The 24073-nt window shown below is 43.7% G+C and overlaps 1 protein-coding gene across 2 annotated transcripts in view; it reads right to left on the bottom strand.

The window, feature by feature from the left end:
• LOC103260518 (phospholipid-transporting ATPase IB) overlaps positions 1-24073 on the bottom strand; it is a 549519-nt gene that overhangs the window by 165975 nt on the left and 359471 nt on the right. The window contains exons 27-28 of one of the 2 annotated variants that reach the window (XM_008058151.2): positions 11443-11517; positions 1241-1363 (exon numbers count right to left, since the gene is read on the bottom strand). In XM_008058151.2, the coding sequence (XP_008056342.1) occupies positions 1241-1363; positions 11443-11517 (198 nt within the window). The remainder of the gene's footprint in view (positions 1-1240; positions 1364-11442; positions 11518-24073) is intronic. The other variant, XM_021712400.1, reaches the window with a different exon arrangement.

Genomic DNA, 24073 nt, shown 5'->3' with positions numbered 1-24073 from the left:
TATGTGGAAGACAGTAGAACTCATAGGACTTTTCTTGTTTTCTGGTCTCAGATCCGCCTGTGAAGCCTTCCCAACATAAGGCAGCTGGGAAGGATGACCGTCAGTGACCTCTGGCTCAGACACGAGGCCTCTGAGAGGCCACTCCCCATATCATCCTCACCGGGGCCCAGTAGCTGCCCATGTCCGCCGTGGACACTGCCAGCACACAGGCCTGGGACTGAATTGGGCAACAGACCTCGGTGGACACATCGAGTTCCTTCCTGCACTAAGACTAGGACAGGAGCACGCCCACGCCCAGGGCCAGCAGCTGTGCTCCCATCTCACCCCTCAGCAGGCTGGGCACACAGCTTCCCCATGGGGACACCCAACTGCTCTGTCCCTCTCAGCCACGACATGCAGCTCTGTGACCCCCCCTCCACTGTTCCAGACTGCACAGTCCCCTCAACACCCAACCCAGCTTCTGCGTGAGCTTCCTGGGATCGCCTACACATTTTGGGGCTGTTTTCAGATTCTCTGGTCTGAAAAATAAACTACTCATGACTCACTTGATCCCTGAGTTCTTCCCTAGTTACTTTTACTCACTAGCTGAAGAAACATTTCCTTCCTTCTTTTTCTTTTCTCTCTCTTTCTCTCTCTCTGAGACAGGGTCTCTGTCATCAAGGCTGGAGTGCAGTGGTACAACACAGCTCACTGCAGCCTCAACCTCCTAGGCTCCAATGATCCTCCTGTTTCAGCCTCCTTAGTAGCTGGGACTGCCATCACACCCTCATGCCCAACTAATTTTTAATTTTTTAAAAACAGAGATGGGGTCTCACTACATTTCCTAGGCTGGTCTGGAACTCCTGGCCTTAAGCAATCCTCCTGTCTTGGCCTCCCAGAGTGTAGGGATCACAGGTGGCTTATACGCAGCTTGTGAGCCACCATGTCCAGTCAAAACATTTTCTTTAGAACGAATAACCCAGCAAGTTAGGCAAGCTCCCAGCGGGGATGAGTTGACACCCTGTGCCACGCGGACATGTCGCCTCAGAAGCCATCTCCAGTGCCCTGGACTTGCTATGTGTGTGTGGCTCATGGTCTAAGTGCTTCTCAGATGTTCTCGCAGGTCTCAGACCTCCTGGGCTCGGGTGCTTCTCCTGCCTCAGTCTCCCAAGTAGCTGGGACTTCAGATGACCAGAATGGAACTGCAAGAGACCAGGTGATGGCTTCTGGGGTGATGCATCTATGACCATGTTCTGTTTACCTTTGTGTTGAAGCCTTCAGCATTCTGGGTGATCTTGTAGAGCTGTGGAAACCTGAGCATGCTCTCCTGAGTGCAAGACCTCTCGAAGATCCCCAGAGTGAAGGGTGGCAGAGCGGTGAAAATCTGCATGGAGAACAACGAGCTGTAAGAAACGGCCCTTCAGACCAGCATGGCCACCACGAGCAGTGACTTCATTTTTACTAAAGTCCCAACTGGAGACTGTGGGATTCCAACTTCCCAGGCCCCCCCAGACAGAGAAAATAAAGGAAAGACCATTTTTTACGTTTATCGGTATAATATGAATGCATCGAACGCTAGAAACATTGTAAATACTTGGTCAGCCAAGAAATCATGTTAAATGAACAACTGTCTTCCTTTGTAAGACGAGAAGGAATGGAGGACCCCACCACACTTAGCTCTGTGAAGCGTTTTGTTTTCTGTTCTTGCTAACTTGCACAAATTTATAGCTCCTCCCTCTGATTTTATACTCAAATTTCAGGAAGCATAATGTGTTTCATTTATTCACTCAACAGACATTTATTGTGAATAAATTGTGTGCCAGATACTGTGGTGAGCACCAGGAATACAGAGATCTATAAAAAGGAGGAAGGGGGGACCAGAAGTGGTGGCTCATATCTGTCATCCCTGCACTTTGGGAGGCTGAAGTGGGAGGACTGTTTGAGTCCAGGAGTTTGAGACCCAGCCAGGGCAATACGGCAAGACCTTGCCTCTACAAAAATTAAAAAAATTAGCTGAGTGTGGTGGCATGCGCCTGCAGTCCAGGCTACTTGTGAGGCTGAGGCGAGAGGATCTTCTGAGCCCAGGAGGTCGTGGCTGCAGTGAGCCGTGATCGTGCCACTGCCCTCCAGCCTGGGTGCCAGCGTGAGACTCCGACTCAAAAGTAAAATGAAACAAAACAAAAAGAAGAAAGAGGAAGCAGGTTGCTGACCTCCAGGGACTCCATTTACTGTACAGGTCATGTGGTGGGCGGCAGGACCACGTGTATATAAAGATATTGATCATGGGGCCCTATAAAGTTACTCAGGGGAAAGATGGTGGAGGATAGGGGACAGTCACCACACAATTCTTCTACCCAAGTGTATCTGACCCAGAAGGTACCAGACATATGGACTGGGCAGGATGACAGGCACGTGGGCAAGGGATGCCTTAGGAAGTGCTCCTGTGAGAGGAGCACCCTTGATGAACACGGTAGAGGTGCTGAACAAAGTTCCTGGGAGTTCACGTTTGCACTGAGCTCCTACACTGGCCCCGGCAGACCGGACCAAACTAGGATGGGGTCTCTCCCGTGAAGGACTCAGTATCAAGAAATCCAGGAGGTTCACAGAACCATCGAGGGGGCCCACTTTACCTAAGCCAGCGTGACAAGGATGTCTCCTCAGGTTTAACCCTATGAGGAGAGGAGCTGTGAAGTGACCCGTATGCTTTTTGTTCCATTTCTGCTATCTTAGCCCTTTTCTGTCTACAAAGCTGACCTCCTCTGCTCATTCTATGTCCTAGAATGAGATACCCCCGATTTGAGTATTGCTAACAAAAGCCAATTCAATCTTTTTTTTTTTTTGAAAAATCACTCTGTCGCCCAGGCTGGAGTGCAGCGACATACTCACGGCCACCACAGCCTCAACCTGCTGGGCTCAGGCGATCCTTCCACCTCAGCCTCCTGAGGACCAGGAACTACAGGTGTGTACCACCACACCCGGCTAATTTTTTGATTTATTGTAGAGACGAGGTCTCACTCTGTTGCTGAGGCTGGTCTCAAGCCTCTGGGCTCAGGCAATCTCTTGCCTCTGCCTCCCAGAGTGCCAAGATGACAGGTGTGAGCCACTGTGTCTTTTGAAAGAAGGACCTTCCAAGACACACAGAATGGTGGCTTGTGAGGGAGTGGTCCAGACCAGGATGGAAAGAAGGTCTACAGCCTCCCAGGACAAGGAGGGCTGGAGAAGATGGTGGCGCCTGAGACTTCTGAGACCATTACCTTCTCTGAGACCCTGGCTCTGTGGGTGTGGCATGCTCGCATTTGTGTGTCAGAAACATAAAACCAGGCACTGCAGAAGGAGCTTGCAAGAAACATGTCACCATAACTCAGGTGTGCTGTGGCCCACGTGTCATTCTCCCACTTGGTCCTGTGCATGGGTCACAGAGACTGGGCCACTTGGCATAGGCATGGATCGGATCCACATCTACAATCCCAGCAAGCCACAGCCTGATGCATGCTCTGGGAGTTGGGAACGCACACCAGGTACTTGAAGGCTGAACATGCTAGCAGAGGCAGCCCTTCCCTAAGCGGCTAGAGCCGGGTGCCTCTGTTGGGTGCTCAGAGGCTGGCAGTGAGACTGGGGTCACCTGCATGTGCTTCCTCCAGGCCAGGGCAGGATGGAAAGCAGCCCTGAGCTTCCAGGGTGCTGGAGACTCCAGGGTAGATCCATGGAAGGGGCGCTCGCTCCCTCAACAGTGGCAAGAGCTGTGGCGTGGCTGGAAGGAGGAGACTGAGAACCCATCTCAGGACTCCGCACAGTCTGGCACAAACCCTCACCGCCACTGCGCCACAGCAGTGCATACACAGGATGACACACAAACCACGTGCACAAGCACAGGACATCATGCACACCGCATATGTGCCCATGGAACATCACATGCAGCACTTATGCATGCACAGGACATCATGTGCGATGCTCACATCCACACGGAACATCACGCACACTGCATATGCACAAAAGGGACATCCTGCGCACAGCATATGCATGCACAGGACATCACATGCACCACATATGCAGACACAGGACATCACATGCAACTCTCATGCCTGCAAGGAACATCACACACACCGCTTAGGCACACATAGGACACCACGTAAACTGTGTATGTATGCACAGGACATCATGTGCACCACTTATGCATACACCAGACATCATGCACACTGCTTATGAATGCACAGGACATCATACGGACCACTTATGCACACACGGAACATCATGCGTACTGCTTAGGCACACATGAGACATCACACACAACACATGTGCATGCATGGGACATAAAACGCGCCGCATTTGCATACACGGGACATGACATACACTGCATATGCATACATGGGACATAATGCACCCTTCTTATGCATGACCGGGACATCATGCACACCACATATGCACGCATGGGACATCATGCGCACTGCACATGCACTCACAGGACATCATGCATACCATGTATGCATGCACAGGACATCACGCTCACTGCTTATACATGCATGGTACATCACATGCACCACTTATGCACACATGGGAAATCACGTACACCACATATGGGTGCACAGGACATCACATGCACTGCTTATGCACACACAGAACGCCACGCATACTGCTTATGCATGAATGGGACATCACATTTACTGCATATGCACACATAGGACATCATGCACATCATGCACACCGCTTATGCACGCACAGGACATCACATACAATGCTCACGCCCACACGGGACATCACATGTGCTGCGTATGCTACCTTTCTTTCTGTTTTCCCTTGACTGTCTCCTTCCACTCCTTTCAGTCCTTCACCCCCTTCCACCCCCTCCGTCCTTCATCCTAGGCTGTGATAGAGCCCAGGACGTCTGGCACTGTCCACTCTGCCAGGGCACACCGCCCTGGCATCACGCACATGCACACACCCCGCACTGGCTGGGGATCAGGATGTCTTGTAAAAAGTAGTCAGTCGGGCTCAGTGGCTCAGCCTGTAATCCCGTGCCTTTAGGAGGCTGAGGTGAGTGGATTGCCTGACCCTGCGGGTTCGAGACCCGCCTGGGCAGCGAGACCTCATCTCTACAATAAATCAAAAAATCAGCCGGGTGTGGTAGCGCATGCCTGTAATTCCGGCTACTTGGAAGGCTGAGGCAGAAGGATCGCCGGAGCCCAGAAGGCAAGGCTGTGGTGGCCGGGAACGGCCACTGCACTCCCGTCTAGGTGACCATGTGAGACTCCAACTCAGAAAACAAACAAACAAACAAACAAACAAAAAAGTAGTCAGTACACACGTTTCTCTTCATTGTACCTTTCTTGCTGAACTGGACATCACAGAGACTCCTCTGAGTCCTCTGGACGCTAATGCAGTCTGCTTAATGCTCATGTAATGATTCGTAGTATGGATATTCCATGAGTTTTTAGCCAATGATCCACGGACAGACATTTATTTTATTTTATTTTCAGGTCTTTGTTACCACAAACACTATGTAATAAACGCTAACATGGGTCTTTTGTTTCTGTGGGAAGCAGTAGAGTTGTTGGGTAAAAGGATGTATGTATTTTTAATTTTCCTAGATGCTGTCTGAAAAAGTTCCAATCATTTTCCTCTCCCCTAAGAGAAGACAACAGGAAAGGTTTCCCTGCTTCCCAATCAGCAAATGGTTATCATATTGATCTTTTAATATTCTCCAGTGTGAAAATTGTGTTTCCTTGATTACCAGTAAGTTTGAGCATGTTGTCATAGATGAGGAGACACCCCCATGGAATTTATTTATTAAACAATTGTGTATTTATTCTTACATGTTTAAATGTCAGTCACCTTCAAAGTACTCTCCAATGGATGCAACACACCTATTGAGACGCTTTTTCCACTGCTCAGAACAGTTTTAGAACTTTTGTTTCACTTCTTTCACAATGGCAAAATGTTCCCCTTTGAGTATTTTTTTCATTCGGGGAAAAGAGAAAAAAGTCACTCAGGGCAATACTGGGTGAATAGGGAGGGTGGGGCATGGGCGGTCATGCCAGTTTTGGTCAAAAACTGCTGAACACTCAGCACAGTGTGAGCAGGTGCGCTCATAAATCACCCATCACGAAATGGGCAAACGCGTTGAAAGAATCGCCAAGAACAATTCACTGAAGCCAAATGTAGCCTCTTACAACAACGCTAGCTGGGCCACGGATGCTGCTTGATTCCTGGAACACTTACCTAGTAGTGAGGAAGCCTGTACTACAAGATACCTTCAAAAGATAATTCCAGGTTTTGGGGGTTTCCCTCATATCTGTTGGCTGTTTGGGTTTCTGTTTCTGTGAAAAGTTTAGTCAGGTTTTTTGTCCACTTTCTATCCATGGTTTATCTCCTTTTCAAAGAGTTCTTTGTGTATAACAGATATCAACTCTTAAAGAGTAGATATGAACATGATGATATTAATACCAGTGTAACAGATATCAGCAGATATCAACACTGTCTCTTTGTTATAAAATTCCATCCAAATGCACCCGTTATCTATCAACCTTTTGATGGTTTATATTGCCATTTAAAAACTTTTAATGTTTAAGTGGTCAAGAATAGCCCCTGAGTGTTCAAACTGTGGTTAGAACAGTTTCTCTTCCCTGAAACTTACCTGTTTTCAGAAGGCTCTTACAGGATACTTGGTTTTAGTTTTTACATTTAAGTCTTTAACATAACTGGAATTAGTATGGATGTACTATGTACTATATAGATATGATTATTTATATAGATATGATTATCTATATAAGATAGCAGTCTAATTTTTTCCAAACAGTCAGTTGTGAGAACACAATTAATCCTAACTTTTCCTATTAAACTGAAAGATCACCTTGAACAATAAAATTCTCATGTATTAGAGACCTAGGACATAGAATTGGGATTTAGTTCTAGAATCCTCTTATTTGTTGGTTCTAGGTTGGTAACAGTGGTTTGGTTACATTGCTTTAATAGTACAGTCCACTTAGTAATGATATGTCTACCCTTATGAGCACTTTTGAGCATGGTCTGCATATTTATTCTCAGTTACTCATTAATTCCACTTGTTTTTAATATCATTTTATGCAACTCTGCTCTTACTTCCCCCGAAACAATCACCTTTTGGGATTCATTCTATTTGGAACCACATAAGTTTATACATTAATCTTAGAAGAGCTGATTCTTTTATGATTCTAAGTCTTCCCATGTGAGAAAATAGTACACCTTTCTATTTCTTCAAATCTTGTTTTATAGCCGTCAATAAAACTTTTATGTAGGTACCATAAAAATTATTCCTATGCAATGTATACTTCAAATTGCTATTTTAAAAGGAATTATTACTCTCTTTGCATTTCTAGGTTTCCACTGCTAAAGTTAAAAAAAAAAAGCTGTTGATTGCTAGGATACAAAAACTCTATAGAATTTTATTTATCATTTATCTGGTCAACTTACCAAAGTTTCTTATAATTCTAGTATTATCTACCAGTATCTTTTGGGTTTTCTAGATAAACAATCAAAAATGAACATATTTACATGGTCATATTTTTGTGAGCATATTTGCATAAGCAGAGAAATTGTTCATCATTTTCCCAATAATTCTAACAGTTACTTAGTCTTCTTGGCAGCTGCTAACCATTCCAGAACAACATTGAATTATAACATGATGGCAGGCATCTTGACTAATTTCTTATTTAAAATGAAATAGTTTTAGAATTTTACCAAACAAGGAAGCATGCTGCTGATTTTTGTAAACAGTCTAAATTGTGGTTAATTGGCTTCTTTCTATTCCTATCTTATTCAGAGCTCTTAATTCAGGAAAAGCAGCTGAATTGCTTAAAATACTCTAGTAGCAGCTGCTGATGAAATTGTGTCTTTCTTCTTTATTTTGTTGATATAGTGATATTTAGAAATTTTCTTTTTATTCCAAACCTCCTGTATTCTTGAGATAAATCCTACTTGGTCAGATATTTTATTCTTTTAATACATGCTGAACTCCATTTTCCAATATTTTATTTTATTCTATTCTATTCCATTCCATTTTGAAGAAGTAGGGAACAATTCAGGATTAGGTACATAAGTAGTCATTGAATAGGTGAAGTTTGGGCCTCCCACTGATCCTCATTTTTGCCTGGTTTGGGATCAGGTACCCTTACTGATGTTTGATAGTTTATTTAGAATTTTTTCATTTATGTTTCTAAGCGAGGTTGGCTCATACTTTTTTTTCCCTTCAAATTATGCTGGCTTGATAATAGGATTAATTTTCTGCAACAGGTTAAATAACATTAGAGTGCAATCTTCACTAAAATACATATATAAATTTAGCTGAAATTCATCTGACCCTGGTAGTGTTGGTCCCCAGAGCCCTTTCTTATCTATTTTATTTTATTTTAGATTCAAGGGGTACATGGGAAGATTTATTACTTACATCGAGTGATGGCGAAGTTTGTGTTTCTGATAAGCGTCCAGCTGCCCTTTGTGGTGAGCGTGGTGCCTGATGGGTGGGTTTTCAGTCCTTCTCACTCCCTCCCCTTTTTGGTCCCCAGTGTCTCTTGTCTCAGTCCGCCTGCCTGTGTGTGCCCTGGTGGCCTTTTTAGTTTCATTCTAGCCACAAAATAACACGATACAGAAATGTGACTGTGGGCACAGTGAGAATCAAATGGGACTGCGTTTGTTCATGATTTAGAGAGATTCGTGAATTTCAAGCCTGTTTTTATGCTACTTCACCTGCTATGAGAATTGCATCGAGAAACAAGGGTTTGCTGCTTCAGCTGGCTTGGGGAATCAAACACAAAGAGAAGGAGAAAAAGCAGGAGAGAAATACTGCTTGAAGAATCCAGCCCGGGAGAAGGGTCCCTAGCAAATGCCTTACACGTCACAAACTGCTTTGTGTAGGGAGTCTCTGGAATGAGCCTGAACTGGAAAAAATTGCTAAGCAGGACATTACTGGAGCAAGAATGGCAAGATGGGAATACGGATTATAGGATAGTGCTGCATACCCGTTATGTGTTTCTGATTTGATCATTGCGCTGTGGTCACGTAAGAGGCAGGTCTCGCAACCAGGCACTGAAGGATTCAACAGTAAAGGGGCTTGGTGTCTGTGACACATGCCCCACTGGTTCAGAAATGTATGCCCCCGTGTGTGTGTGTGTGTGCGCGTGCGCGTGTGTGCACAAGAGAATGCCAATGGGGCCAAATGCTCATCATTGATGAATCTGGGTGAAGGACATTTTGAAGGTTTTGTGCTCTTTTTGTACCTTTTTTCTGCATTTCCATTTATTTTACACAAACACCACCAAAATGATTTCCACAAGAGCAAACCTGCATGTTCTCAAAAGGCGTGGCCCTTCCAGAGTGAACAGCTCCAGAGACCTGTGCCCCTCCTAGCTGGATGGTCCCATTGACCAGCGCTCCTGGCAGCCAGCTTCAGCACCTGCACAGGGGACTCTGTGGTGACCTAGGGCCCTTCCACCTTGAAATACACAATGTCCTTTCTTTGTAGTTTGAGGAACAACAAAAAAAAAAAGGCCCCAAAGTCACTGTGGGTCTTAAACTTTAACCAGAAAATATTGTTTAAAATGAGGTACCCCCGAGACAGTCTTTGCTAAGTCTGATTGGAGCCCATGAATCTGCATTCTTCGAATAAACACCGGTTATTCTCCTGCAGTTGGGATGTGAAACCAACACTGCCCCATTACCTGTCAGCCAGCGTCTTGTGTACAGCAGTCACTCAATAAACACCAATGGATTGATTCGAATTGCCTGAGGCTTTCTGGGGCTAAGAAGACAACTCAGCCCTCATGCCCTGAGCATGGAAATAGTCCTAAAGTCCTTTCAGGTGACATGCATTCCTGTCCTGAGCTTGACAGCAGCCTCCTAGGTCCCCATGTCCTGTTCATAAAATAAGTACAGGGCACAGGTTTGCGTGAAGTGCCAGCTCTATGACTCTTGGCCCCTTTAAGCCCTGAATAATTAATGGAGCATTCCTCTAAACGGTCGCATAACTTCAACCAACTCAAAAGTTTTCAAGTCTTGCAAAGTTAGCAACCTCTGGTCTCTCCTTGGTACATAAAGCAGAGGGAGGCCCTTGAGCTTCTGTCCATGTGAGTAGGCAGTCTGGGTAGCTTTTCTAGCACAGGAGAAAAACGAACATCAGCTCAGTCCTGTCCTCATCATTCCTTTGTCTTTTAGGGCATCCGTGTCAGCAAGTGTACTCTGCAATGAGCTGGGTATAAAATAATGAATATAGTAGCTTGCCCTGGCCCCGTGTGGCCTACAGATTAAGAGGATCAGGGGTGTGGATGCAGAGGCCTTCGAGGTTGGGGTCAGGCCTTGAGTTTGCAGAGTGTTGGTGAGCTTCTAACTGTGTCAGCTCTATGACTCACCAACACCCTGCAAACTCACCAACACACTGAAAACTCAAGGCCTGACCCCAGCCTCGAAGGCCTCTGCAGCCACACCCCTGATCCTCTTAATCTGTAGGCCACACGGGGCCACAGAAAATTGTTATATTCATTATTTTGAACCCAGCACCCAGCATTGAGACCACTCAGAAAAGAAGGATGAATTCATGGATGACCTGAGTATCCAGGCACCAATGAATAGACACACTGTAAACACTTATAGCATCGCAAGTTATACCACTGTACATCTGGTAACTTCCACTCACACCTATCTAGATGGCTGTTTCAGAATGTAAACACCCACAAAGCAGAGGACCCAGAGTCAGGTTCAATGCCAGTGGGCGTGTGAGACTCCAGACGTGGGCCATTCTGAGGTCCCTAGAGCACCAGCTACAAGCCACTGGCTTCTTCCTGACAGCGAAACAAAAAGCAAGAAAGCTGAGTAGCAGCTGAGTCGTTTTAGCTCATAATTTATATGTATTTCCAGTGTTTGAAATCACCACAGTCAAGCAATAAAAAAGAACTTGAAAATCATGAAAAATACCAGATGAGCCGATTCCTGTCCTCCATGGTAGCTGGAAGTCGGAATTCATTATTTTAGCTCCAACCGTCGATGGAAACGTTCTTCCACAAGGACGGATACTCTTTCAAGAAGGACGAAAAGGATGCCAGATCGCACGTTGTGCATTCGTATGTACGTTTAAGAATTCAGAACTAAACTAATGAAGTGGAATGAGGTTAGACGTCGTGCAGAAATTTCTGCTTGGGCTGAAAACATGAAAACGTCGCGCAGGCATTCAGCAAGGGACGGGTCACAGGGGTCTATTATCAAGATATATGGGTTCATAATTTCATGGGGTTATTCAAGAATGATCTGCTATGATTGAAACCATGTGTGGGGAGTTCGGGCTTCTGCAGGACGTGTCATGGCAACAAAGGACCGAGAGATGTATTTGTGCTGCCCGCTAAGTATACAGATGATTGACTTAGATACACTTCCCAGACATAAACAGTGGAAAAAAGCCACCGGAGCTCAGCGTGCTATCAGATGGAGATGAAGAATGCTTACCACATTGTACAGGCCGATGCACCAGCGTTCAAACAGGATCTGCCCAGAAAATCCATTAACAAAGGCGAACCAAAGCTGAAAGAGAAGAAAGTTCATGAAGTTTTATATCAATATTGACCTAAATGTTTCCATTCCCTGAAGAAGGAGTGGGGAATGTGGACCACCAGCTGGACACAGCTGCCAAGCCTTTAGGAGCTACAGAGGGCCGCGGTCGTTTGTTCTTTCAGAAAATATACACTCGCAATATCCCAAAGACCAACATGTTGGGGGTAATGTATATTGAAGGCATGCATCTATTTTAAGAAGTAACACACACATGCTCACAGAAAAACAATTTCTATCTAATGCATATCAAATAGGCATTGTGTCAACAACATGTTCTCATAGGCTTAAAGAATCTAACTTCATGTCCTTTCTTTCCTATAAAAGTGATTTGATAAATATGATCCGCCTTTGTAGGACCTTCGAATAGATAAAAGTCATAAAACAACAACAACCATGGAAACTCTTCTGTTGGTCAAGTGTGCTTTTAGTTCAGAAAGTATTGACCCTCCTTAATTGGATGTCCACCACCTCGGCCAAGGTCAAAACACAATAACATAAAGGAAACATGCGCACACAGCCTTCTGGAGCAACATGGGATGTATTAATATAAACACATAAAATGCAGACTGTTACTCGTGCTTCCTGGTAGTCTACGACTCTATTTGATCAGGCAGGATGGACAAAAACACAGCCTCAGAGCAAAAGCCAGGATACAACTAGTGCCGTATGCTAGGGAATAAGACAGTATCAGAGAAGGGACAGTGACCCAGATGTCACGGGGAGCAGACGTGGAGGTGGCAGGAGCAGGGTGGAAAAGGGGAGGGCCATCGGGAGGACAGAAAACTAACCCAGCAGGGAGCAAACACAGACATCCAGAACACGCAACATTGCTGCTTCAAATCCAGCTACATTTATTTATATGAGACAATAAGAGTTCAGTGATTTGGGGCAGACTTTAAAGTGTCCCAAGCAAACGCCAGAACCTACTTCAGCGTTGTAAAATCATGACAGACTCAATCTGTTATGATGGTAGAACCTGACTGGCCACACAGGGCAGCTATACCACAGAACGCCAAGTTGAGGTCAACTTTCGTACTGACGTGTTACTGACTCGGATCTTTCTCCATTTATGTAAAATTATTTTATTTTAGAGTTGTGAGGTACACATGAGGATTTACTATGTCAGTAAGTTGCATGCAGGTGCAGTTTGGGTTTCTCATGGGCCCTCTCTCCCCCAATAGTGGACCAGGTACCCACTGTGTGGCCATGTGCCCTCCCCTAGCGGTGTCCGGCACCTGCAGATCCCACCCTTGTGCACGTGTATGAGTCTGATTTTTAAAGTTCAGTTTCTTGACTCCACCAGATGAAGCTTCTTGAGATGGGACCTGTTCCGTACGCTCCTTTATGACAACTGTATCCCCAGCATGATTCTCGGTACAAACAGAGACTTACCACGTCCAAGTGGGATCAATTTAAGTGCCTCAATTCAATTCCTACATGGCATTTTCCTAAATACAGCTTTCAGCATGTCATCCTCCAGTTCAGAAAGCTTCTAGGGCTCCCTCCTAAATCCAAGGGAAGCTTGCTGACTTTCAGGATCCCTCCATACTCCTATTCCTTCTTTAATTTTTGAAACTTTTGATTTTGAAAATTGACAATTTATAATTGTATATATTTATGGAGAATGTATATATTTATGGGGATTGACCACGCATAATTGTATATATTTATGCTGCTAGGATTTATGAATCCAGTGTGGAATAATTAAATCAAGCTAACCAACATAACGGTCACCTCAAATATTTTTTTGTGGTGAAAACATCTGAAACTTACTTTCTTAGCAATTTTGAAATGTAAAATACACTCCAAGTTATATTCACCACATTGTGCAATTGATCCTTCTCCCCAGAAAAAAAAACCCTACAACTTACTCCTCGTGTCTGAGACTTTGTAGCCTTTGACTATCATCTTCCCCTTCCTGCCACCCCCAGGCTCTGTAACCACTGAACTTTTCCTAGTCACTCAGTTTCAACTATCCTCCCAAAAGGTCCTTGTGAGGCCTGGAAATTCTCCATGAAGAAATACTGGTGGAGAGCTAAGAAGCAGAGAGGTTCATGCTGTGTTCTATCCTTGGAAAACACTTACAACACCTATTCAAATATCAGCCATCCCTAAAACCACAATTTCAACCTACTTTCTCCTGACCAGTGGAGGTCTTGGCAGTCAAGAACTCAACCACATTTTTAATAAAATGAGATCCTGGATCCACATCGGATTTAAATGTATTTATAAATTGTTTCAAGGGTTTTAACTTAATTTTCCCAAGATTGTGTTACAATTCTGAGTTCTCCTATTCACACAATTGAGTAAACACTGATAGAAGTCTAGTGAGTACTTTATTCTACAGTGTAATCCTGTTCATTTGTTGTCTTGTTGAAGGTGGTAGGATAGTAATATTTCTACTGCTCGCCCCTCCCACACAACAACTGAAAAAACAGTAGAAAATAGAAAAGAAATAACCATTTTTAATGAAGCCATAATAGTCTTAATTAAAACAACAGATGACACAGAATAGATGCTGATAAATATGGTTTAAAAAAAACCCCACAAATTAAAAGAGAGTAAAAAAAAAAATTCCAAGAAATAGGTGAAACATTGAGTCTCAAAAGCTCCACCCTCTTTCTTTAGGACATATTATACAAGTCATTCCAGAACATGAAGACGAGATGCAACTCAATCTTTGGGATAATTTTTGAATCCATAAATGTCTATATGAGCAGAAAATAAAATGCTGTGAAGCGTGTTATATTATTGTAATTCTTGTGTTAATGGTTTGTGTGTCTACCTCTCTGGTTTTGAGACACGTTTATATATAGATATAAAAATGGGTCTTGAACATTAGTCACATGAGGGATCGAGTTTGGTAGTCACTGGGAATTGCTAGGGAAGGGAGGGAGGGAGGCGGCTGGGGTCACATGACAACACAACGGGTACCTGGGTCATGACCAGGGGGAGTGAGGGCCAGCTGGAAGCCCAAACTTCACCTGTATGCAGCCTACTTATGTGGTTAATCCTCATTTGTACCCCACATTCCTATAGTAATAAAAAAAAAGAAACATGTTTATATAGAGATGCAGAAATTGGCATAAATTGTGTTAAATAAAGCAACCATAAAATGCAAAAAAGAAATAGTAGAACCAACTCTTATTTAGAAGATAAAATCTAGAGGCAGGGGCAAGCAATGGCCAAAGTCCCTGGGTGGCTTCTGTGCAGTAGGCTCATTGGGACTGAAGAGCAATGAATGCATATATGCCTTTTTAAAAAATTTTCCCCCAAGAATCAAGCAGGAAGAATGGCAGGATATAGTGGGAAGTGCAAATGGCAAGCAACTTGGCGGACACTGATCAAGGTGAACTGCGAGGAAAAATAATGCAAAACGATCCAACTTAAACCTGAAACGTGCAGAAATTCCCCATGGGGTATCAGGCCTCCTCCTCTTCTAAGAAGACACGGCAGCCAGGGAGGTGCCTGTGATTGCAAAATGATGGAAGATCCGAGGAGACAGTGTTCTGAGATGACTTAGGAGCCATACTCTCCTAGACATCTTCAAACCAATACAGAAAAAAAATTTTTAAAGTGACAAATGCATACAAAATAATCTCTTACAGAAGAATCAGGCCACAGGGCGGAAGAAAAGTTTGAGCAATGTTGGTGAACCTGAAAGAGTCAAATAGAATAAAATAAAATAAAAAATGAAGTGGCTTTTCTCTGAGACAAGAGATAAAATCAGGTGTGTAAGATATCAGAGAAAGAGATGAACAGGAAAAGGTCAATGTTCCAAATTAAAGCCACATAAAGGGAGATAAAAGCCAAAATTGAAGTGGCTCACACCTGTAATGCCAGCACTTTGGGAGGGTGAGGTGAGAGGATATCTTGAGTCCAAGAGTTTGACAACAGCCTGGGCAGCATGGTGAGACCTTGTCTCTACAGAAAAATTTAAAAATTAGCAGGGCATGGCGGTGTGCACCTGTAGTCCCAGCTACTTGAGAGGCTGAGGCAGAAGGATCACCTGAGTCCAGGAGGTTGGGGTTGCAGTGAACTGTGATTATACTCCAGCCTGAGTGACAGAGTGAGACCCCCAACTCAAAAAAAAAAAAAAAATTTAAAAAGTCAGAATTGGCCCTACTGAAACCACATGCAGAGATAGATAGGAAAGGCCAGAGATAGCAACACTCAGCAAAGGATACAAGGCTAGTGATGATTTTAAGAGAAATGGAGAGTTAGAAGCCTTTAAAGATAAATTTAAAATTAAAAAAAAAGTTACTTTTAAAAAACCCAAAAGGAAAGTAGATTAGAGGAAAAAAACGCTCTAAGACATAACAGAAGAAAAATTTCTGAAATACTCTAAAACCTGAATTGGCCAACAGAAACGGCATCCTTTGCCCTAGTGAACAAAACAAGCCAACAGATAAGGAAAGATCAACATCCACATATATCCTGCTACAGAAATTAATGCCTAACCCTGAATCGTACCCCACATCTTTAAAAAGAAAAGAAAAGAAAAAAGAAAAGAAAGAAATTAATGCATTTAAAAATGTTATAAGATCAACTCTTCAGTATTTTCAGGCAGAAAAAGCAACTAACTTACAAGGAGGAAAAAAATCCAGCTGGCTTCCTAGTTCTCCCCAGTGGGACGCAACACCCGAAGAGGGCAGTGAATGCTTACAAGTCCTTAGGGAGATAAAGTGTGACAGACAGGCGTTTTAGCAAAAGATAGAAACCAAGGAAACATCAAAAGCTGAAAACGAACACAAAATGTGATGGCAGAATTTGCAAGTTATATTAATAATAAACATCTTCAAGAAGTTCCGGGGGCCACAAAAATAAAGTGCAAAATACATGCTACATATAGGAAACACGTGTCAAACAAACATAACAAAGAAACCTATTGAAGGCCGGGCACAGCGTCTCATGCCTGGAATCCCGGCACTTTGACAGGCTGAGATGGAAGGATTGCTTGAGCCCAGGAGTTCAAGACCAGCCTGGCAACATAGTAAGACCTTGATTGTATGTATAAACAAACAAACAAACAAACCAACCAAGCATGGTGGCGTGTGCCTATAGTTCCAGTGACTCTGGAAGCTGAGGTAGGAGGATTGCCCGAGCCCCAGAGGTCAAGGCTGCAGTGAGCTGTGAGTGTGCCACTGCACCCAGCCTGGGCAACAGAATGAGACCCTGACTAAAAAAAAAAAACTCTGTTCAAATAAGATCAAATTCATAGGTCTGACTTAGCAAGCCCTACATGGTCAGGCCTCCACCTGGCTTTCTTATAGCACCTCCTTTCCCACTAACTGACAATGGCCTTCTCTTGGTTCCTTGCAAGAACCAAGTATGGGTGCAACCATTTTACGTGCCCCTAATTATCAGCAATTACATCAACAGCACTTGTTGCATAAGTCACCTTTATCCCACTTACTAGAAATGCTCCTCATCATATGGTAAATTACCATAGTATTTGGAAAAAATTACATGGCATTTCAGTCTCTACATACTCAAATTAATATCAGATAGCATGACTATTCAAGCACAAAAAACCAAAACTCTAAAAGCATCAGAATAAAGTTATTTTGTGAAAATGGCTCTCCATAAGACCTTAAACTCATGCACAAGAGACAAATTTAAAAACCAGCAATTCGGGGCAACCCCTTCGGGTCCATTCCTACTGTGGGAGCTTTTCTATCCTCTCAATAAATCCTGCTGTCTCACTTTAAAAACAAAAAACAAAAAAACAGCAATTCATTTCTATAAAGAATTTAACAAAGTTGAAAGAAAACTAATAAATAGAACAACCATATTTGTAACACCTATGAAAACAAAGGCCTAATTTCCTTAATATATAAAGTGTTCTCACAAATCAGAAAGATTTGTGAGCTGCTGGGAAAACAGAAAAAGTGTATGCGTGTGATCACAGGAACCAAAAAGGCTTTGAAATAAGAGAAATCTCATTTTTTATTAAACACACACAAAGGGTTGTCTTTTTTAGCTTATCAGATGGGTAAAAATTGAAATAAAAAATTTAAAAGTCTCTTAACCTGGAGAATTAACTACTCTAATACCCCGTTGGTAATGTAGCACTGTCTATATACATGTTTAATGTAGTCTGCTTTTAAACAAGTGATTCCAGGTATAGGGACATACTCTAAATTATATCTCATAGCTGTAATCCTATCATATTAAACATGAAAATATAAGCGTGTGGCATCATTTTGGGAAAACAAAAAATTAGAACCCATATGTGCATTAATAGTTGGTTAAATAAATCATTGTTGTTAACTACAGTTGCCTTATTGTGCTACCAAGTGCTGGATTTTTTTGTTTTACAATAGCCACCAGTCACATGGGGCTATTGGCTATGCATTAAAATTAAATAAAATTGGCCAGGCGTGGTGGTTCAAGCCTGTAATCCCAGCATTTTGGAGGCAGAGGCAAGAGGACTGCCTGAGGGCGCGGGTTCCAGACCAGCCTGGGCAACATGTAGACCTCGTTTCTACAATTAAAAAAACAAATTAGCTGGGTGCAGCAGCATGCATCTGTTGTTCCGGCTACTTGGAAGGCTGAGGTGGAAGGATCGTCGGAGTCTAGCAGGTTAATGATGGGGTGGCTGTGAGCATGCCACTGCACTCCAGTCTGGGTGACAAAATGAGACTCCAACTAAAAAAAAATCAAATTAAATTAAATTAAAATTTTGCTGGGTGCGGTGGCTCATGCCTGTAAACCCAACATTTTGGGAGACTGAGCCCAGGGGTTCAAGACCAGCCTGGGCAACACAGCGAGACCTCATCTCTACAATAAATAAAAAAATTTGCTGGGTATGGTGGCACACGCCTGTGGTTCCAGCTACTTGGAAGGCTGAGGCGGAAGACTGCCTGAGCCCCACAGATCAAGGCTGTGGTGGCCATGAACTGCCACTGCACTCCAGCCTGGGTAACAGGGTGAGACTCTGACTCAAAAATAAATAAATAAAAAAATAAAAAGAAACCATCACCAAACACTAGATCTGTATATTTGTCCCCTCCACCTCCCTTTCCATCCTCTGGTACCCATCATTCTCCTCTGTCTCCATGAGATGAAGCAGCAATTCTCAGCTAAGGGTGATTTTGCCTCTGAGGAGACAGCTGTCTGGAGATCTTTTTTAATTGTCACAACAAGTGGAGCGTGCCATTGGCACTGAGTGAGCCAAAGATGCTGCCGAAATTCCCACAATGTCCAGGAGAGTGTGTGGGAAACTCTGAATTAAAGAGATAAATGAGCCGGGTTCGGTGGCTCAGCCTGTAATCCCGCGCCTTTGGGAGGCTGAGGTGAGTGGATTGCCTGAGCCCGCGGGTTCGAGACCCGCCTGGGCAACTTGGTGAGACCTCATCTCTACAATAAATTAAAAATGAGCCGGGCGTGGTAGCGCGCACCTGTAGTTCCAGCTACTTGGAAGGCTGAGGCGGAAGGATCGCCGGAACCCAGCAGGTCGAGGCTGCGGTGGCCGGGAGCGACCACTGCACTCCAGTCTGGGTGACAGAGTGAGACTCCAACTCAAAAAATAAAAAAATAAAAAGTAAAAAATAAAAAAAATAAAGAGATAAATGTATTAGCGCAACCTGACAAATCTTTGAAAACTTGTAGCAGAAGTTTGTTACAAGCAAAATAAGGCCATGTGGCCGGGCTGCAAGAAGCCATAATTCTGCTCCTACGTATGGATGTGCAGGCACAGAAGGCCTCACCCCTTTTTGAATCACTGGCCTCTAGCCTGACCGCACACTTAGAACCGTAGGCCCGACCCCTCTGCAGCAGGCAAAGCATTAGACGTAAATCTAGGAACTTCACAAATTTAGAACTCCAAACAGTAATATATCTTTACAAATTGATGAGAAACCACTTTATTTATTTGTTTACTTGCTTTTATTTTTATTTTTTTGAGTTAAGTCTCACTCTAGGGGGAAGTGCATTGGCACGCTCACGGCCACCGCAGCCTCGACCTGCTGGACTCAGGCAATCCTTCCACCTCAGTATTCCAAGTAGCTGGAACTACAGGCAGGCGCCACCATGCCAGGCTGATTTTTTTTTTTTAATTGTAGAGACGAGGTCTCGCCATGTTGTCCAGGCTGGTCTTGAACCTGTGGGTTCAGGCAATCCTCTCACCTCTGCCTTCCAAAGCGCTGGGATTACAGGTGTGAGCCACTGCACCCGGTGAGAAACTATTTTAAAGACAGAGTGAATTTTGTACAACCAAGACACCCAGGTTGTTGAAAACATTTCTCAGGGGAGAAAGTCCTGAGAAACCTAACATTTCTTTCCTTGAACTGGCCTTGTTGACACTGACATCGTTCCAAGCAATACTGAACCATGTAAAACGTTTCATTCTTCATTTCAGATTAACATTGTTGATCAGCTGAAAGCTGGACTATTTCTTCTAAGCTGCCAGTGTTCTGATTCTGTCCAAGTTGGCACTGGCTTGGTCATGTGTTTCTTCAAAGACTTTTGATATGTTTGTACTAATTTTTATCAGTTGCAGGTGCTGCAGCTTTTTGAAAAGAATAAACAAGCTCCTTCTCAACGTTTCCAATTCGATTTCAATCTGCACTCAAATAATTCGTCCTTACGTGATTATACCTGTTTATTTCATTGGCACTATTGATTCGGTAGAGAAAAAAAGTTAAAACCAAAATAAACAAAACAAACAAAAATTCACTTTTAAATTTCAAAATCTGTGAGCTGAGTTTCTCTTACATGGTAAACACTCAAACTTGATTTCATTTTGGCTAGATTTCCATAGGTGAACCGGGAAAAGTAGGTGAACACAGTGTATTTGAAAATATTTACACAAACGTACTTGGTTTTTATTTTATTTATTCATAAGACAGGTACACGATGGCTCTCTGACACATAATAAAACCAGACTTTCACACTGGTCATATACAAATGTTAATTCATATACAAAAAAGACAGCACCGCCCAATACCTAAACATTAATGTCATTTTTGGTGGGCCACCAGTTCCCAGCTACGTACACCAAACACAACCCTCAATGCAAACAGACGGTCCACCCTGTGCTGACGTGCAGTTCCTTGGATGGCGGCTTGCTTACAGCCACTACATTTTACTCTTGGGTTAATGGGGAAAAAAGATTCCCCTGCCTTGACTTTCTTGTTAACTAGGAATGCTGTTAAATGAACACAGTCAAAGCCCAGAGCGCTAGGCCCTGGCTGGACGGCCTCAGACTTGGTGAGTCGGTGGGAACACCTGCCAAGCGCTGCAGGCTTGCCAAGCTCCTGGGGTTTCTGGTCCTCAAATGTAGTGTTGTTATGAGCAAACTGACCCAAACTTATTAAATGGCTTTTCCTTCTTGGAAAAAGATCCTTCTTTGCTTTAACTGCCGCCTGACTGCCAAAAACGCAGTAACTATCTTGGCTGATGGTTAGCACAGGCTCCCGTCTGGACGTCCCGCCACCATGTCCCGGCCTCGGTAGGTTGTACTTGCCACCATGCTCAAGCTATCGACTGACAGCCGACGCTCAGCAGATGACTGCTTCATGTGGGAAAGGGATGATTTGTTCCTCTGTGCTCTTCCAGGCTCCCTGGGAGAGGATGGAAAGGGAAGAAGACCCTGGGAAGAATAACTAAGTAAATCCGTCCTGTGGTTTCTCATCAAGGCAGTAATAGCATCCTGTCCACTAACGTGCATGTTGAGTCTGGGCTGATGAACTGGCCCCAAAGACTCTATCTCAAAGTCAAAATGCCACAGTCTTTTGTGAAATCTGATCTGGTCATATGTTTTAAGATAAAATATAAATATATACTTTGCCTAGACATTCTATTACTGAAAATCTATTTCTCATAAATAAAAGCACTGGTACATAAAAGTGTATCTTGTTTTCCAGTGTTGTTGGTAGTGGAAAATAAAACAAAACAAAACAAAACTGGAAGCATGGGGGAGGGGGGAAGTCCTTAAGTTATTTGGTAGGGGGGTGATTATCACAAATGCGTGTGTGACACATAAAGCACCTGTTTCTTTTTTTTTAATCGGAGTCTTACTCTGTCACCCAGGCTGGAATATAGCAGCATACTCACCACTCACCACAGCCTTGACCTGCTGGGCTCAGGCAATCCTTTCACCTCAGCCTCCCAAATAGCTGAGACTACAGCTGTGCACCATCACACCCAGGTAATTTTAAAATTTTATTTTAGAGATGAGGTCTTGCAATGGTGCCCAAGCTGGTCTTGAACTCCTGGACTCAGGCAAACCTCTCGCCTCAGCCTCCCAAAATACTGGGATTACAGGTGTGAGTTACCATATTGAGTTAAGCACCTATCTTTTAAAATGTTAAATCTATATGTATGGAAATAGAGGAGTACCCAAGAAATAGCATGAGATTGGCAAAAGAAAAGACAAAATAAGTAAATAAATAGGTAAGTAGGCAGGTAGGTAGGAAATCAAGGGAAAAAAATCAGAAATGCTATTGCAGAACAAGGGTTGTCAGAAATAACAAGAGTAATAGTTGTGAGACACCCTAGAATATCTCCTGTCCAATAAATTTTGAGATTGAATGGTGACAATTCAATGGAGACCAGAGAGGATCTTGAGAGAGGTGGGCAAAGCCTCATCTCTAAAAATCTTTGGAAGGTTTTCTCTTGCTGACTCAGTCTTGGGCAGGCAAAATGCTGGCAGCAGACACCACAGACTCAGAAAATTTCTAAGGACTTTTCAAGGCAAACAAACAAAGTCACAGAATAATGTTTCTAGGATACACTTTGTAAATCCACAACAGAAGTGTCCTGTGATTCCGTATGTTTGTATGAGTGCAAAGGAAGGCATGAAAGGCTAGCCACACTGGGCCTACCAATGACTATCACAACAAATAAGCATCAATAAAGAATTATGTTGGCCAGGCGTGGTGGCTCAAGCCTGTACTCCCAACACTCCGGGAGGCTGAGGCAAGAGGATCACTTGAGCCCAGGAATTTGAGACCAGCCTGGGCAACACAGTAAGACTTCATCTCTTCGAAAGGGCCAAAAAAAATTAGCCGTGTGTTGTGGCATGCTAGTCCCAGCTATATACTCAGGAGGCTGAGGTGGAAAGATCACCTGAGCCCAGAAGGTCGAGGCTACAGTGAGTTACACTTGTGCCACTTAGTCGGGCTCGGTGGCTCAGCCTGTAATCCCACGCCTTTGGGAAGCTGAGGTGAGTGGATTGCCTGAGCCCGTGGGTTCGAGACCCGCCTGGGCAGGCGAGACCTCATCTCTACAATAAATCAAAAATTAGCCGGGCGTGGTAGTGTGCGCCTCTAGTTCCGGCTACTCGGAAGGCTGAGACAGAAGGATCGCTGGAGCCCAGCAGGTCGAGGCTGCGGTGGCCGGGAGCGGCCACTGCACTCCAGTCTGGGCGACTGAGTGAGACTCCAACTCAAAAATAAAAAACAATTGTGCCACTGCACTCCAGCGTGGGTGACAGAGTAAGACCTCTATTCAAGAAAAAGAAAAAGAAAGTATGGAGAAGAAGAGAACATGCTGTTCTAATCACTGCACCATGCTAATTTTTCTCTTAGCTTGTCACAATCTAGAATTTCTGTTGCCTTGTTTTCTGGCTACTTATGTGGCCAGAGTAATATCATATAGATTCCACTGTATATCACACACCCAGGGTCTAGCACAGTGCCAGGCATACAGTAAGTGTTCGATACATGGAGAGATGCAGAATACTAACATTTAATGTTAAAGAGGAACACTCACATAAAAGTGCGCACAGGACAGGCTGGGTCTGACCCTTACTTGCTGCATGAGGATAGGCAACTTCCTTCAACTCTTCAATCTTCATTTTTTTTAAAGGAACAAATGGAAAAAAAGCCACACACTCTGCAGAACTGTCATTTCTGTTATTTTTGATGATGATGATAAAAGCCAATTCGCATCGATTGCTGAACTCTGTTCCAAGGGCCTTGCAACACTCTAAATGGATTATCTCATTTAAACCTCATAATAAAGAGGTGTTATCCTGTTTCACAAGTGAACAAATCAGGGTACAGAGAAGAAGAAAGATATTATAGCTGGTACCAAATCAGTGTTTAATAGACCACAGTTATGAGCAGTAGACTCTATATAACAAACACGCGATGTAAAAGACATTTAAGTTAAGGCCATTCAGAATCAAATCAGTTTTGACGCCTGCTAACTTACCACGCTACGGATATTTTAAGACCATAACACGAACAAAACGCTTCACAACTATAAGCACATAAACATACAAAAAGACTATCCAGATCCTCTTTCTTGACTGTTATGGTTAAAAAGCCAAGCAATCCCTTTTAGTTTAGGGTATAAACTGTTCTGAAAAGAAAGCTTTAAAAATCTTCCTTACTAGCCGGGCTCGGTGGCTCATCCTGTAATCCCGTGCCTTTGGGAGGCTGAGGTGAGTGGATTGCCTGACCCCCCGGGTTCGAGACCCGCCTGGGCAGCGAGACCTCATCTCTACAATAAATCAAAAAATCAGCCGGGCGTGGTAGCGCATACCTGTAGTCCCAGCTACTTGGAAGGCTGAGGC

The sequence above is a fragment of the Carlito syrichta genome, unplaced genomic scaffold, assembly GCF_000164805.1.
Source record: "Carlito syrichta isolate Samal-C Ts95f unplaced genomic scaffold, Tarsius_syrichta-2.0.1 Scaffold303232, whole genome shotgun sequence".
Classification (NCBI taxonomy): domain Eukaryota; kingdom Metazoa; phylum Chordata; class Mammalia; order Primates; family Tarsiidae; genus Carlito; species Carlito syrichta.
Note: the sequence above shows the minus strand (reverse complement) of the source record. Positions and strands in the feature narration are given on the sequence as shown.